Here is a 14,535-nt window from a genome sequence, read left to right on the forward strand (position 1 = left end):
ATAAATTAAATTAAATTTGTTTTGTCCTCGCCGGCTTTTGAACCCGTGACCTCAAATTAAACTATACAATTTAGTATTAACAGTGCCCCCCCGCACTGCGAAACCAGTCTGGAACAAAGGGAAGCCTTTTGTAACTCTTTATAATTGTATTTATCAAAAAAAAAATCCAAATAAAAAGTTATATTAAATGTTGTTACTGAGAACCTCCTCCATGAATCAAGCTATTGTAATATTGCATTACATTCTAAAATATATTTTAACATAATTTTCATAATCACAATATCTTTAATTAATAATAATTTGTTTTGCTCTGTGCGTGTCTTGTATTGAATGGAACGCACCGGCCAGCTGCCAGGTGCAGCGAGTTAGATATTCGAATTCGCGCTAGAAACATTTAGTAGCGAGGGCCGTTAAGAGAATTATAGAAGACTTTAGTTATTTGGAGAAGTAGAGTTTTTAAAATTAATAGTACAATAATTACCAAGGGATGTAAGAAAATTTATAAATAAATATACCACATTTAAGAGAATTAGCAATATTAAAATTATTAAGAAAAGTGAAAAAAGTGCAAGAATAAAAACAATCACTAGGATATACGGAATCAAGTGGTTTGAAATTAAGAAATTAATTAGAATAGTTGTATCCAATTTTTGAATAGCATTATTAAGAGAAGTAAAGTGAGGTAATTGATTTAAATAAGATAATTTTATTTGATGATATGATAGGATTAGGATTATCATGGAAATATAAGGAGTTAATTTAGTTGAAATTATTTTATAATTTAAAACAATCGAATGTATCACACATGTATCATACAACATAAAGTCATTAAGAAATTAAAAATATTTAAGTAAATTAAGTTTGGTATAATAATTCGATAAAATAACACAGTGGAAATAAATGGATGAATTTGAATAATTGTAGAATAGAATATAGAATAGAACATAGAATCTCACAAACTGGTTGAGAATAAACAAACTAACTCTTAACGTTAAAAAAACCCATTATCCACTGGAACGATTTCGGTCGAAAAATCGACCACTTTTATTTTTCTGCGATTGATATCGGTCCAAAAATGGACCGATTTTTCTACCATTCGTAAAATATTTATTGTAATTATTTAAAACGTTTCCATGGCCAGCTACTTGTTTTATCGAATAGCTGATAATATATTCTCTTTGTCTATGAACTTATCCGTTGTCTTTGAAGTGTTATTTAACGAGTTTTCGCGGTTTTTTTATGGCGTCCTGTCAAAAACAAAATTATAAATTTTCAACATTCACGAAATTTTGGACTCTTCCTAAAATGCCGTAAGTAATTAATTTATTGGGTTTTTAACGCATAATTATATATCTGTGTAATCATGATTGACTTATCTATCTTTGAAATGCGTTTTTAATTCGTTTGTTTGTATTATATTGTTTTGGTTGAAGTTTTTGTGTAAGATTACGTCAACTGAAGACGTCATCTGTTTTTGATTTACAATAATGTCTTAAATACTGCACTCGCGCATTTGAAATATAGATATTCCATCACAGTGATTCAAAACAAAGAGATATATATAAGTTTTATTTGAATTGGTTCATTATTAATACAGATATTTGCTAACCAATTATTTTAAGTCATATGTCAAAAAGTTGACTCTTTTTCACATGTAAAATGGTGTAAAGCCTTCGTCACACAATAAAAATTTAGTAATTTAGTTGTATAATTAATTAATTTGTTTACTTTTACCAAATTTGTGCAGAAACAGCTGTCGTCCAGGGAAAGGGATCACTCCACAACCCAATAATTATTTTCAAATTTTATATTAGTGCAATATTTAACAAAATTTAAACATTTAAGTACTTACATTAAGTGTTTTCAATTTAAAATTTATAGAGCGGTGCTGACTGCAAGAGGAGGCAGAGGAAAAGGGAGACGTGGGGTACGAGCTGGTGCCGGACTACCTGCACGTGGACGTCAACGCAGAGCTGCAATTGCAGCCTCGTCTGGAGTGTTAGTATTTTTTAATGTTTTTTTATGAAAGTACTTTGCTGTGGCCGTTGAACTCATCATATATTTGTATTTATTTAAACAGCGACCCTGCTTTGCTACTGGTGCGAGAGGATCGCGTCAAGGCCCTAAAGGCTGTTAGGGCCCTGCCTGCTTCCATCCGGCTAGAGCTGGAAAGCCGAAAATTCAAGAAGCAGGCGGCGCGCATTTTGCTCCCTACCGCACCTCCAAGAAAAACTAAACAAAAGTAAGTAATCGTATTTAGATGCTTGGTACAATATTATTGTTTTTTCCTGACAGCGTTCCACTCTTACAGTGAGAGTTGGTAAGTTCAGCGCTCTGTGCATTTGGCACATTCAGTGCATATTTTACAGAGTTCTTATTTTATTGTTTATTTACATACTGTACTTACTGTTTCACACGTGAATGAGAACAATTTTCTATGATTTATGTAAATGTTTTCAGAATTCCATCTCCGGAGAGAACAACGTGTCCCTTTTCACAAGGGACGCCTTCACCGTTGCCACGACCCGTACCACCACCGTGGATGTCCACTCCCGCACAGACCCAATCAACGGCTCCCAATGCACCAATTATGCCTATCCGTGCAGCATCTCCCGAGCCGTTACCTGGGACATCGCGGAGTGGGGAACTCTTCTCTCCGGAAGCCGGCTATCACAGCGAGCTGTGGGTGGACGTACCATTCTACGAAGAATTGTCGGCGTTTGGGAACGGTGAGTTTATTTTTTGAAATGTCATACCAGGGGCTCAATATAAAATCAATTATCTATATTTTATATTGATATCCCTAGCACAGTTTCACTGTTGGTATATTGGCAGGAAATAAGCATAGTACTTAAAAATTCCACATAACAAACATACAAAATGTATTGTTGTTATGTCGTGGATGCATCATTACACATCTTTTTTCTGTAACGGGTATTGCAGAGTGAGAAATAAGACATGCCGAACTTCTTTGCGAGGATTACATTTGATTCACCGGCTTCTAAACGGTGTAATACAGCATTTTTTTCTTAAATTGAAAAAACACTTTCGCTTCACGGGACTCATTGTGTTGCGAGGCTGTATTGGTAGGTGGGTTTTGTAACCGGACAAATTATCATTAAAATAGGTCGCTTTACGTAGTTGGTCACTTTAAACGGATACGTTTTCCTACTAAAAGCTATGAAACCTTACTAGAGTTTACATTATCGTCACTTAAAACAGTAGACCGTTAAATGCAAAGTCATTATATCCAAATTCTACTGTAAATTTGTGTTTTCTTTTATTTCAGAGTCAGACATGGGCAGAAAAAGTAACGTGGACGAGGCAGCTGTACTAGAAGAGTCTGTACTTGGAAACCGTGAGTTATAAAACTAACTAACTTACCTTCACGCCATTTCGGTAGGCAGAGAGGATGAACCACCATGCAACTCGATCTTGGCACACACACTCTTTTCTTCATTCCATACCTACCTGACTGTGCTATTCTGACTCCTGACATTGCCCGCCTCAAGTATTTGATTAACTTTTTATATTTTTTTTTATATGAATACCTCACAAGAGCCTCAGCTGGAGCCAGTGAGACTATGGCATCCCCAATTGGGGGATGTTGTGAGGCTGAAGGTAAGTGGGGAAGGGAAAGAGGAAGATGGGGAAGTACCTGGCTATTCAGATCTAGTCACTAAACACGGCTAAAGCCATTTGGAGCAACGTTTCAATTCTGAATGGTGGTCTTACACCAGGGCGATACTGGTAGTATCTTCCACTCTGGAACGTGCCGCAAATATACTATATATTATTTTAATTATTATTTTAATTAATTAATTGTGAAATAACACAAATCAATCAAATAAAATTTATTTGCGCACGCCGGGTTCGAACCGGCGACCTTCGGAATGGCAGTCCAATGCGTTACCACTGGACTATGCCGGCCGTCAAAAGCCATTTCAAGCAACGTTTCAATTCTGAATGGGGTCTTACACCAGGGCGATACTATGGGTATCTTCCACTCTGGAACGTGCCGCAAATATAATATATATTATTTTAAATGAATTTTGTGTGAAAATAACACTAATTATTCAAATATAATTTATTTGATTTGATCCCGCGACCATCGTATTGCGAGTCATAAGCCGTACCAGAGGCAGTGGGTTATCGTAATATAGACACATTAAATTAATTTGGGTTTTCTGTTGTTTCAGAAATGGACAGATCGAGCGACGAGGATGACGAAGCGAGTGACGTCGACCACGAAGAGAGCGATGAGGATACCTTCTGCATGCCGCCAATACCTTATCATAATATTATCAACGTTTCACCTAACTCCGCTATGGCCATAGACTTTAGTAGACAAGACCAGGTAGATAGTGAGGCAATGCGTTTGATTCTGCCGCCTGAAGGTTACTCTTTCGATTGGTCTAATGATATCTTACGTTTTACTGGGATAAGGGAGACTTTCACAGGCACGCCGGGACCAACTTTCAATACCGACGAAATGGGCAAACCTGTGGATGCCTTTCTTAAAATCTTTGATGCAGATTTCGTTGAACTGATCGCGAGAGAGACCAACAGGTATGCAGATCAATGGATTGCGAAAAAACAATTTAAGCGTCATGCGCGTACCAATAAATGGGCTCCCACGAATAAAGAGGAAATGTATGTATTCTTGGCAATTTTAATGTATCAAGGTATTAGTCTTTTCCAGATCTAGTCACTAAACATAACTAAGCCAATTCAAGCAATGTTCAATTCTGAATGGTGGTCCCTCACCAGAGCGATACTCAGAATCTCACTCTATAGCGAGGCACAATGATATTATTATGTATTGATTTTCTTAAATTATGAATAAACCAATAAACTGAATACATTTTTATTATGACAAAGTGTGTAAACAATGTTTAAATCAAAATACTGCTCTTTCATTGTAACCATACAACTGTAATATTGATTTAAAAGGATATTAGGGCTTAATAAATAAATCAATTATTGGTTCCATCAATTATTTTCCCCTCATCCATTTTTTTTCGATACCTTTGCGTTTAGATATAAAATTATCACTATGATTTTATTTGCCATTCTACGGTCATACAAAGGTTTGATATATATATACAAATTTATCATCATTTTACATATTCCGATATACCCTATGTAGATTGACCTTAAGGTAGCTGTCAGTAGTGATTTTTCGTCAAATATTGGTGAATTTCATCAACTTTCAAAGTATCCCCCTGAAATATTGGCAATGTTTATATCTATGATGTATATCTCATTTTAAGCCTTATTTCCTCGTTTTGCACGTTATATAAAAACATGGTTACAAATCTCCAGTTCTAATTTACAATTATTTAAAAAGTAGCACCATGATTTTGACATCGTGAAATAGGCTCTCTGTATAATTCATCAAATGAATAAAATAAAGCCAACACGGCGACTATGCTTATTAATAATTGTAGACAGTTAATGTATCTTCCTAACGTAATACCAGTTTTTGTGGTAAATTTATTATATAGTATAATACAGTGATTTCAATTTTGACACGTCACGCACTCAAATTTTAAAAAATTATTTTCTAACCAAACTTTTGAAGAGAGCATAACGTACAAAAAATTATTTTCCCATTATATTCTTGCATCTGTGGTTATCAAACAGGCCATAGAGAACATAAAAACGTAGAAAATATTCTATAAAGATATTTAAAACTGCCACTGGCGGCAATTTCAAATCACAAAAACGCTAATTTCGCGCATTCATAAAGTTTAAGATTTTTTAATAATTTATCTATCAATTCTAAAAATATAGAATAATTATAAAAATATAGGTGAATTCATTGGCTGTATAGCACTACAATCAGTTTTATGTCTCCGTATTAAAATTCGGAGGTTTGATTTTTTTAATGTTGGCGGAAAATATTCAAATTCGTCGCCAAAAAACCGCGAGCAATCGGAGAAAAAAGTTTTTTGACGCGCGATCGTTCGAGTGGCTAAATACTTTTCGGTAACAAGAAAAATTTCAGCCTCGATATTAAAATTGGAGACAACTGCCTCGAAAAGAAAATGAACACAAAATATTTGGGTCTGATCGTAGATTCCCATCTCTCGTAGGATCTCCATATAAATCATATAAAAGAGAAAATTACCCCTATAACTGGTGTACTATATAGGCTTCAAGGATTACTACCCATTCCTTTACTAACTTCAGTATACTATGCCATGGTACATTCACACCTTTCCTATCTCTGCTGTATCTGGGGTTTTGCCTCAAAGAAATTGATAGCTGACCTGCAGGTGGTTCAAAACCGAGCTCTCAGAAATGTGTTTGAACTTCCATGGGACACTCATGTTAGAGACATCTATTCAGTTTCTGGTATCCTTCCAATTACAATCCTTCCCAAATATGAAATCACAAGCACCATCCTACAAATTACCCAAAAATCAACTCACACCAATATCAAGCCACTTTACAATCAAGACATCCACAACCACAATACTCGAAATAACAATAAAATCCGCATTCCTCAAACACACACTACAAAATAGGGGTTAAAATCACTGAACTATATTGCCTATACACTATATAATTCGCTTCCAGATATGTACAAACACATCCACCATAATAAAAAATTGCAAAGCAATGCTTTAAAAGAATATTTTTTAACTACATTTAAAAATGAAAATATGTAACTGTGTTGTCATTTCTTGTTGTATCTTATCCATGTTTTTTTTTCTTTTTTCTTTCTGTACTTGTTTTCTATTGTTGTTTGTTCTACTTAACGTGTCATTATTTTAATTTTTATGCTGTATTGAATGTGAAACTTATATTTGATATCAAAATACCGTTGTAAAATTGTTCTTACTACCTCCTACATATGAATTGTAAGTTCCTCCTGTCCTAAAATGAGTTCTGTTATTCATCGGGATTGCTCTAGCAAGAAATAAACACAATAAAAAAAAAGAATATATATAGAAAACAATATTTGAGTGATTTAAAATGATCAGATAAAGGGGAATTTTGGAGCAAGTTACGATAAATATTTGAAGCAAGTTGATAAGTTTAGTTAGATTATTAATAATTATAGATAGATTTGTGATGTGAGCAAAGTTGACTGAGAAAATAAAATAAATAAAAATTATTGAATTATTACAGATAAGCAGATTAGTTAATGGATTTTTTTTATTGACTTCCAGTCACATTTTTTTAATGTCCGATTCATACGAGATTCTAAGGATTTTAGAGTCCTCAGACTTACGAACATACACCTGACCACTTTTCGTCCATGCGAATTTATAGTTTTTTTTTTTTTTTTTTGCCTGTTGTTTTGTTTGAGCCAGGAGGAATTTTTTTCTTGAAGTCAGGTGGTTGGATATATAGATGGGTGTACTGTGACCCATCTGAGTATGTGGTAGTCCTATGGATGAAGCAGTAATTCGGCCTTTGGTTTTAATGTGTTCTTTTAGTTTAGCCAGGAATAAATCTCGCATTAGTTTAGAGCTGAGGGTGATTATTATATCTCTTGGTTTTGAACGCGAATCATCGGAGCGGTTTCTGCCTCCCACCCGCACCACAGAGGTCGCGTCTTTGAGCCGAACTACCGATTTTATGACGTTTGTGGATAGGTTGTGAAATATAGTAACTAGATTTTCATGTGGATTTTCCGGGAAGTTGTGCAATTCTAGGTTGTTCGACTGAGACTCGTATTCCTGATTATCAATTTTATTCTCCAGGTACTCCACTGTTTTTTGAGGTCTTGTTGTTATTTTTTTAATGTTTCGAATTCAGTTTCAATTTTTTGGTTTTGGATTATGGTGAGATCGATTTTTTTTATTAGTTCATCGTATTGTTTGCTGATGAAATCAATACTTTTTTTGCGTTTCTCCTTTGAATAATTCGAGTTGTGTTAAGATTTCTTTTTTAATGTTATCCATTTTTTTATCGATGTGTTGAGTTATTTTTTCAATTTTTATTTCATCGAGTTCAAGCGCATTTTTACCTCTAGTTGTCATGGCAATGGTTATATTAGGTAATGTGAAGTTGATTTAAATTTTAAGTCAGTTATTTATTGGAATAGGTTACTTATAATTTTTATTTGAATAATTTATGCTTTTGTTGATTTATTTATTAACTTGTAGTGACATCTGTGGCCAAGACTTTACTGGAGTGCTTTTGATTATAAATAAAATAAAAATAAAAATCCTGTTGGTTTGGTTGAGTTTCGAACGTCCGCCCTCCCCGTCGATAAAAATTTCAACTGGTGACCGATTTATCCACAGGACTACTCCCGAGTTAAGAGTTAACGACAGTATAGTCCTTTATATATTATTAATCGCCTTTGGAAGATGACAATGTTATTTTAGATTTTTAGTTTTCACTGTTCAACAGTTTTTCATAAACAAATAACTATTGTTTTTTGTTTGTTTTATATGATATTCACTTTCACTGTATTCTTCACATCCACTAATTTCTTTGACTAATCGAGGTTACGACAGTTTATTAGTAAAACTTTAGTGTTGGGAATAAAAACAAAGATTTTAAATTATAAAACTAAACAACTGAGTATAAAAACATCAATTTCAAACTGAAATAACACTTCCACAGAATAAATCGTGGACGATTAATCCAATAGTATCACTTTTCACTTGTTAATTTGCGTTTTTTGTTGTTTTTTTAGATATTATAAACAGGAGTTTTGACAGAATACGTCGTGATTGTTATTGTTGTGAATTATTTTGTGATTATAAAAGATTTGATTTTCATTGTACCTTCCTCTTTTTTGCTAACGCTTTTAATAAGTAAAGACAAACCTTCTTGGTCTGTCTTGGGTAGTTTTGGTAGTTTTTTCTCCTGATATTCACAATGAAATTGGGAATAGAGCAAATAAAAGTCAAGAGTCCTTTTAAAGTTTCTGATGTGTTATCATTTACAAGTTCCTTCCATTCAAAACTTAACACTAATTATCCGAAAGCTATTCTAATAAATGAACAAACAAATATAATTCGTTCACCCCTACTAGATAAGTACTTAATTATGCTATTAAAATAACCCTATGAGTCATCGTTTGGAAATAACTAACATAAAGACATTCAGTCAAATTTAAATATTACACTAATTGGGGAATCTTTACTGGGGTAATAACCATTAATAATTTCTAATATTTTACTCAGAAATCAATTAAGAAATCAATAATTTAAATTAAAATACCTACCTAGAAATGATATAAATGTATCGTCTGTAAGTGGGTTACCCACAGTTTGATAATGCCTTCAGAGGGCAAAACAGCTGTCACACGTAATAAAAATTACACAGCAGAACTTGTTTAAAACTGTTTTTATAAAGCCAATAACAATATTATTGAATATATAAAAAAATAAAAAAAACAAATGGAGTTCTACAAATTAAACATAATAACAATAAAATGAATAACTACAGTCAGAGTATGAAAAAGGTTTGACTCCACTATGAGTCATCATGTGTCCCGTCAAACTACTCTTTACAGAACATGAATAACTACAGTCAGAGCATGAAAAAGGTTTTTCTCCACTGTGAGTCATCATGTGTATCTTCAAAGATACCTTTTGAGAAGATGAATAACTACAGTCAGAGCATGAAAAGGGTTTTTCTCCACTGTGAGTCATCTTGTATACCGTTAAATATCTTTTTTGAGAAAATGATTAATTTCAGTCAGAGCATGAAAAGGGTTTTTCTCCACTATGAGTCATCATGTGTCTCGTCAAATTACTCTTTACATAACATGAATAACTACAGTGAGAGCATGAATAGGGTTTTTCTCCACTGTGAGTCATCATGTGTCTCGTCAAATTACTCTTTACATAACATGAATAACTACAGTGAGAGCATGAATAGGGTTTTTCTCCACTGTGAGTCATCATGTGTCTCGTCAAATTACTCTTTAAAAAACATGAATAACTACAGTAAGTGCATGACAAAGGTTTTTTTCCACTGTGAGTCATCGTGTGTACCTTCAAAGATCCCTTTCGATAGCATGAATAATTACAGTCAGAGCATGAAAAAGGTTTTTTTCCACTATGAATCAGCATGTGTTTCGTCAAATTACCTTTTACAGAACATGAATAACTACAGTCAGAGCATGAAAAAGGTTTTTCTCCACTATGAGTCATCATGTGTCTCGTCAAATAACCTTTTACAGAACATGAATAACTACAGTCAGAGCATGAATAGGGTTTTTCTCCACTGTGAGTCATCATGTGTCTCGTCAAATTACTCTTTAAAAAACATGAAAAACTACAGTAAGTGCATGACAAAGGTTTTTTTCCACTGTGAGTCATCGTGTGTACCTTCAAAGATCCCTTTTGATAGCATGAATAATTACAGTCAGAGCATGAAAAAGGTTTTTTTCCACTATGAGTCAGCATGTGTTGCGTCAAATTACATTTTAGAGAACATGAATAACTACAGTCAGAGCATGAAAAAGGTTTTTCTACACTATGAGTCATCATGTGTCTCGTCAAATTACTCTTTAAAATACACGAATAACTACAGTAAGAGCATGAAAAAGGTTTTTCTCCACTATGAGTCATCATGTGTCTCGTCAAATTACCTTTTACAGAACATGAATAACTACAGTAAGTACATGAAAAGGGTTTTTCTCTAGTGTGAGTCATCATGTGTACCTTCAAAGATCCCTTTCGATAGCATGAAAAATTACAGTCAGAGCATGAAAAAGGTTTTTTTCCACTATGAATCAGCATGTGTTTCGTCAGATTACATTTTACAGAACAGGAATAACTACAGTCAGAGCATAAATAAGGTTTTTCTCCACTGTGAGTCATCGTGTGTACCATCAAAGATCCCTTTTGATAGCATGAATAACTACAGTCAGAGCATGAAAAAGGTTTTTTTCCACTATGAATCAGCATGTGTTTCGTCAAATTACCTTTTACAGAACATGAATAACTACAGTCAGAGCATGAAAAAGGTTTTTCTCCACAATGAGTCATCATGTGCCTCGTCAATTTACCTTTAACAGAACATGAATAACTACAGTCAGAGCACGAAAAGGGTTTTTCTCCACTGTGAGTCATCATGTGTAACTTCAAATATCGCTTCTGAGAACATGAATAACTGCAATGGGCACATAAAAAGGGTTTTTCTCCAGAATGGATGCGCAAGTGAAGTCCTAAGTTTGACTTGTAAAAGCAGGAGTAGTTACAATGAGAACAGGAGAATCGTTTTTTTACGGGTCGCTTCATCAGTTCTGTCAATAAATCAGAAAAAGATAAGAAATATAACGTTTTTAGTGTAAACGAAGATAAATCACATAACATTCAAATAAATAAAAAGAACGAATTCTTCATTGTAACAGAGAAAATCGGTTTTACCTGTATTCTGGGTAATTCTATCAAAGTGACCTAAGCATTCCTTTTTAATATATGGCAGGTCAATTTCAAATTCCATATATGGAATCCCCCCACCATATTCTTCTTGTTGTTCTAGTTCTGCCTTGTTTGAAACATTTTTCACATAAATGCTACCTGTGAAAACAAAAAATCAATTTGTATGTGTTATATTTATACATAAATTTGACGCACTCGGGGCTTTTTACGGGGTTTTCAAATTTTAAAATGAGAATTAATTTTGAACATGAGAAAGAAATAATAAAAATAAAATTGCAAGAAAAAATTTATGATCAGTCAGATTTACAAAGAAGGTCTATAATATAACCCACGAAATTCACTAAGCGAACATAAAACATTTATTTATTTATTGAAATACAAACGGCACGACATGTGCCATAAACATAAATATAAAAATATAGTAAAAAGTATAAGGAAGTAAAGTACTTAAAGCTACAAGGTACAAAATATACAGCATATAAAGTTTATGGATAAAAAATAAAGTTAAGTATTTGTCATATCGTTGATGAAAATGAGAAATAAAACCGGACCAATGTAAGTTTATATCCCTATCTAGAATAATGCGATAAAGACTTACATTGGTTTAAGATAAGAATAATAAATTCCTACGCTGCTCATCTTACCAGGGAATTCCTGCGTCGAGATGAGCAGCTTTACAATTATATTCAATCAAATAAGTTAAGTACATAACACATACATAGATGGTTTTCATAGAATATTTCTTATTTTGATTGTTCCATTTTAGATGGCCAATTATCAAGCCGAGATATTTGATAATGTCTACACTTTCCAAAGGTTGACAATTACACTCCTGCGTAAAACCATGTTTTTTTCAGGAACGGTCCAAAGATGGCTGATTTACAGAGGAAAAGCTAAAAGTTGTATATTTTGTTTTGGTCATGTTTAAGGTTTACAGGTTTTAATAAAGTTAAATTTTGACTGCACTCAATCTCGCCTTGCACTTCATATACTATATATATTACGCATCACCAGCAAATACCAAAACAGTGTCATCTGCAAATACAACTGAAGTAAATGCTTTCAGTTATAGACAGATTGACTAGGTATGTGAGAGGTACGATAAGCACTTTACAGAGATATTTCATTGCATTGGTTGTGATTAAGTCCTCCAAAGATACATTTCATTTTAGGGAAGAAATAGTGTTTACCACAGATCGATAGTTATTAACTATCGTAGTATATAATTAAAGTAGGATGGGATTTGTTTTTTAGTATTTTCTCCAATATGTTTGAAAACGTATTGAGAAGGTTTATTAGTAAATAGTTGTAAATGACATTTTGACATCCTTGTAATATTGGTATAACAATAGCTTGTTTGCGAGCTGTGGGGAAAACGCTTCCAGTTATAGACAGATTGACAAGGTATGTTAGAGGAATGATAAGTACTTTAAAGAGATATTTCATTGCATTGGTTGTGATTAAGTCCTCCAAAGATACAATTCATTTTAGGGAAGAAATAGTGTTTTCGATTTCATCGGTGGTGATTTTTATGACAAGAGCTTCTTTCCCTGCTCAGAAGGTTCGTTTATTTGTATTGCCTCATCACATTGCATAGCTTGCTTTGCTAAATTCGGTCTTATATTTATTATAAAATTAATGAGAAATTCAAGAAAATGGTCAGAATTATCAGCGTATCTCCTGGGGACATTGTTTATATTGAACTAGTCAATTGTTGTAACTTTGGTAGATTTAGAACTGGTTATTACATTACAAAGAGAGATTAAATAACTGCTTAGATGGGCACATGATGTAGGACTACTTGTTAATGTTAAAAAAACAATTATGGTTATGAATAAATAACTTTAAAAATAAAAATAACTTTATCAACTTTTCTTGCTTTATGAAAAAGTTTTTTGCTTTGTGATGGCATCATTTATTTTATTAAAATTTCCACAAACTTTGCTTACATCACATAATTTTTATAAAAACAATCTACATGTTTCGTGGGCAATGTCCTCTTCTACAGGATCACACTACTAATACTGTAATAATAAAAATTAATTTAAGAAATATGAAGAACCCCAGATGTCAACTTCAAGAGTGATCCTTCAAGAAGGATAAAAAGTTTACTCTTGAGCACCTTTAGTACGGCTTTTTGTTGTTTGCAGCCATTGGAATAATGCTTTATTGCATCAATATTGTGTTTTCAGTGCATTTTAATTAATTGAGCTTTATTATATCCCGAATAAGGTAAGGTTGCAACATGAGATTTGTGAGTATAAGTTAACACACTTTGATCGGGTTATTTTTTCGCCGGCTGACCGCTGAAAACGGGCGAAAATAAAGGTCCCGCGCGAATTTGTGTAATTTGTTTTAAATCGCTATATCTTCTTAAATAATGGAAATATTTCAATAAAATTTTCTACATACTAACTCAGCATACCCAAGCTATAAAATTTCTAGCCGAAAACCAAGTATTATTTCTAATGCAACATAATAAATCGAAAACAAAGTCATTGTTGTGTCATTAGGGCTCAATTTTTTAAGTATAAACTAGGTTTCAATTTAATAAAATTACAAATTATTATATTTTCACCAAGCCCAAATCATTATAAAAACAAAAACAATTGCCACTTCTCTAGTATCGTCAAAGTAACACATTATTACCCATTGAAATACCACGTGTACAATTGCTCCTCGCACGGTACAGCGGACCAAAACCATCGGAACATGCTAATAATATTGGTTATTTTTTCAAATGAAATTTAAAATAATCACTTACGGTAGAATGCTTCTCGTATTGCTCACGTAATATTGTTTATTGTTTTTCACCATACACTATTAGGTTTTAGTTTCTAACCACTTTTATCTAATCAGTTTCAGTTCACGTCTAAAAATTGTTCATCTAATATTTGGATACGGTGTGATACTTAGTGAAACATTCCCCCCTATGAAGAGGGACGTCGCAAAATTGACACATATAACTCGTCAGACCTTTCGTTTTGTGCGCAGAACACACGCGACATTGTCTCTGGGGATATTTCTTTTTACCGCCGGTGACAATTTTTATCGCTTTATGTTTTTTCGTGTCCATTGATAATCTCCCTGGAGGATCTTTTTTCAAGACTTTCCTTTGTAATTGTGAAGTGGATGGTCTCGGTTCCTCAAAATTTGCATCAGTTTCAGA

At 33.3% G+C, this 14,535-nt stretch overlaps 1 protein-coding gene across 1 annotated transcript; it reads left to right on the forward strand.

Moving 5' to 3' along the window:
* The first annotated feature begins 1,260 nt into the window (after positions 1-1,260).
* On the forward strand, positions 1,261-5,272 carry LOC149413878 (uncharacterized). Its single transcript, XM_089643977.1, has 6 exons — positions 1,261-1,310; positions 1,882-1,998; positions 2,081-2,242; positions 2,461-2,729; positions 3,290-3,358; positions 4,200-5,272. Exons 1-6 carry the CDS (start codon positions 1,306-1,308, stop codon positions 4,706-4,708), a joined length of 1,131 nt encoding a protein of 376 aa, XP_089500103.1. The 5' UTR covers positions 1,261-1,305; the 3' UTR covers positions 4,709-5,272.
* Positions 5,273-14,535: the final 9,263 nt, after the last annotated feature.

Source organism: Hesperophylax consimilis, chromosome 20, assembly GCF_061612785.1.
Source record: "Hesperophylax consimilis isolate HC1 chromosome 20, BYU_Hcon_1.0, whole genome shotgun sequence".
Taxonomy (NCBI): Eukaryota; Metazoa; Arthropoda; class Insecta; order Trichoptera; family Limnephilidae; genus Hesperophylax; species Hesperophylax consimilis.

What these genes read in the sequence shown, in the direction of transcription:
- LOC149413878 (XM_089643977.1), top strand. An exon ending in ATTGCAGCCTCGTCTGGAGT is followed by an intron (nt 1,999 to 2,080) that starts GTTAGTATTTTT and finishes TTATTTAAACAG; the next exon opens with CGACCCTGCTTTGCTACTGG. An exon ending in AGAGTCTGTACTTGGAAACC is followed by an intron (nt 3,359 to 4,199) that starts GTGAGTTATAAA and finishes CTGTTGTTTCAG; the next exon opens with AAATGGACAGATCGAGCGAC.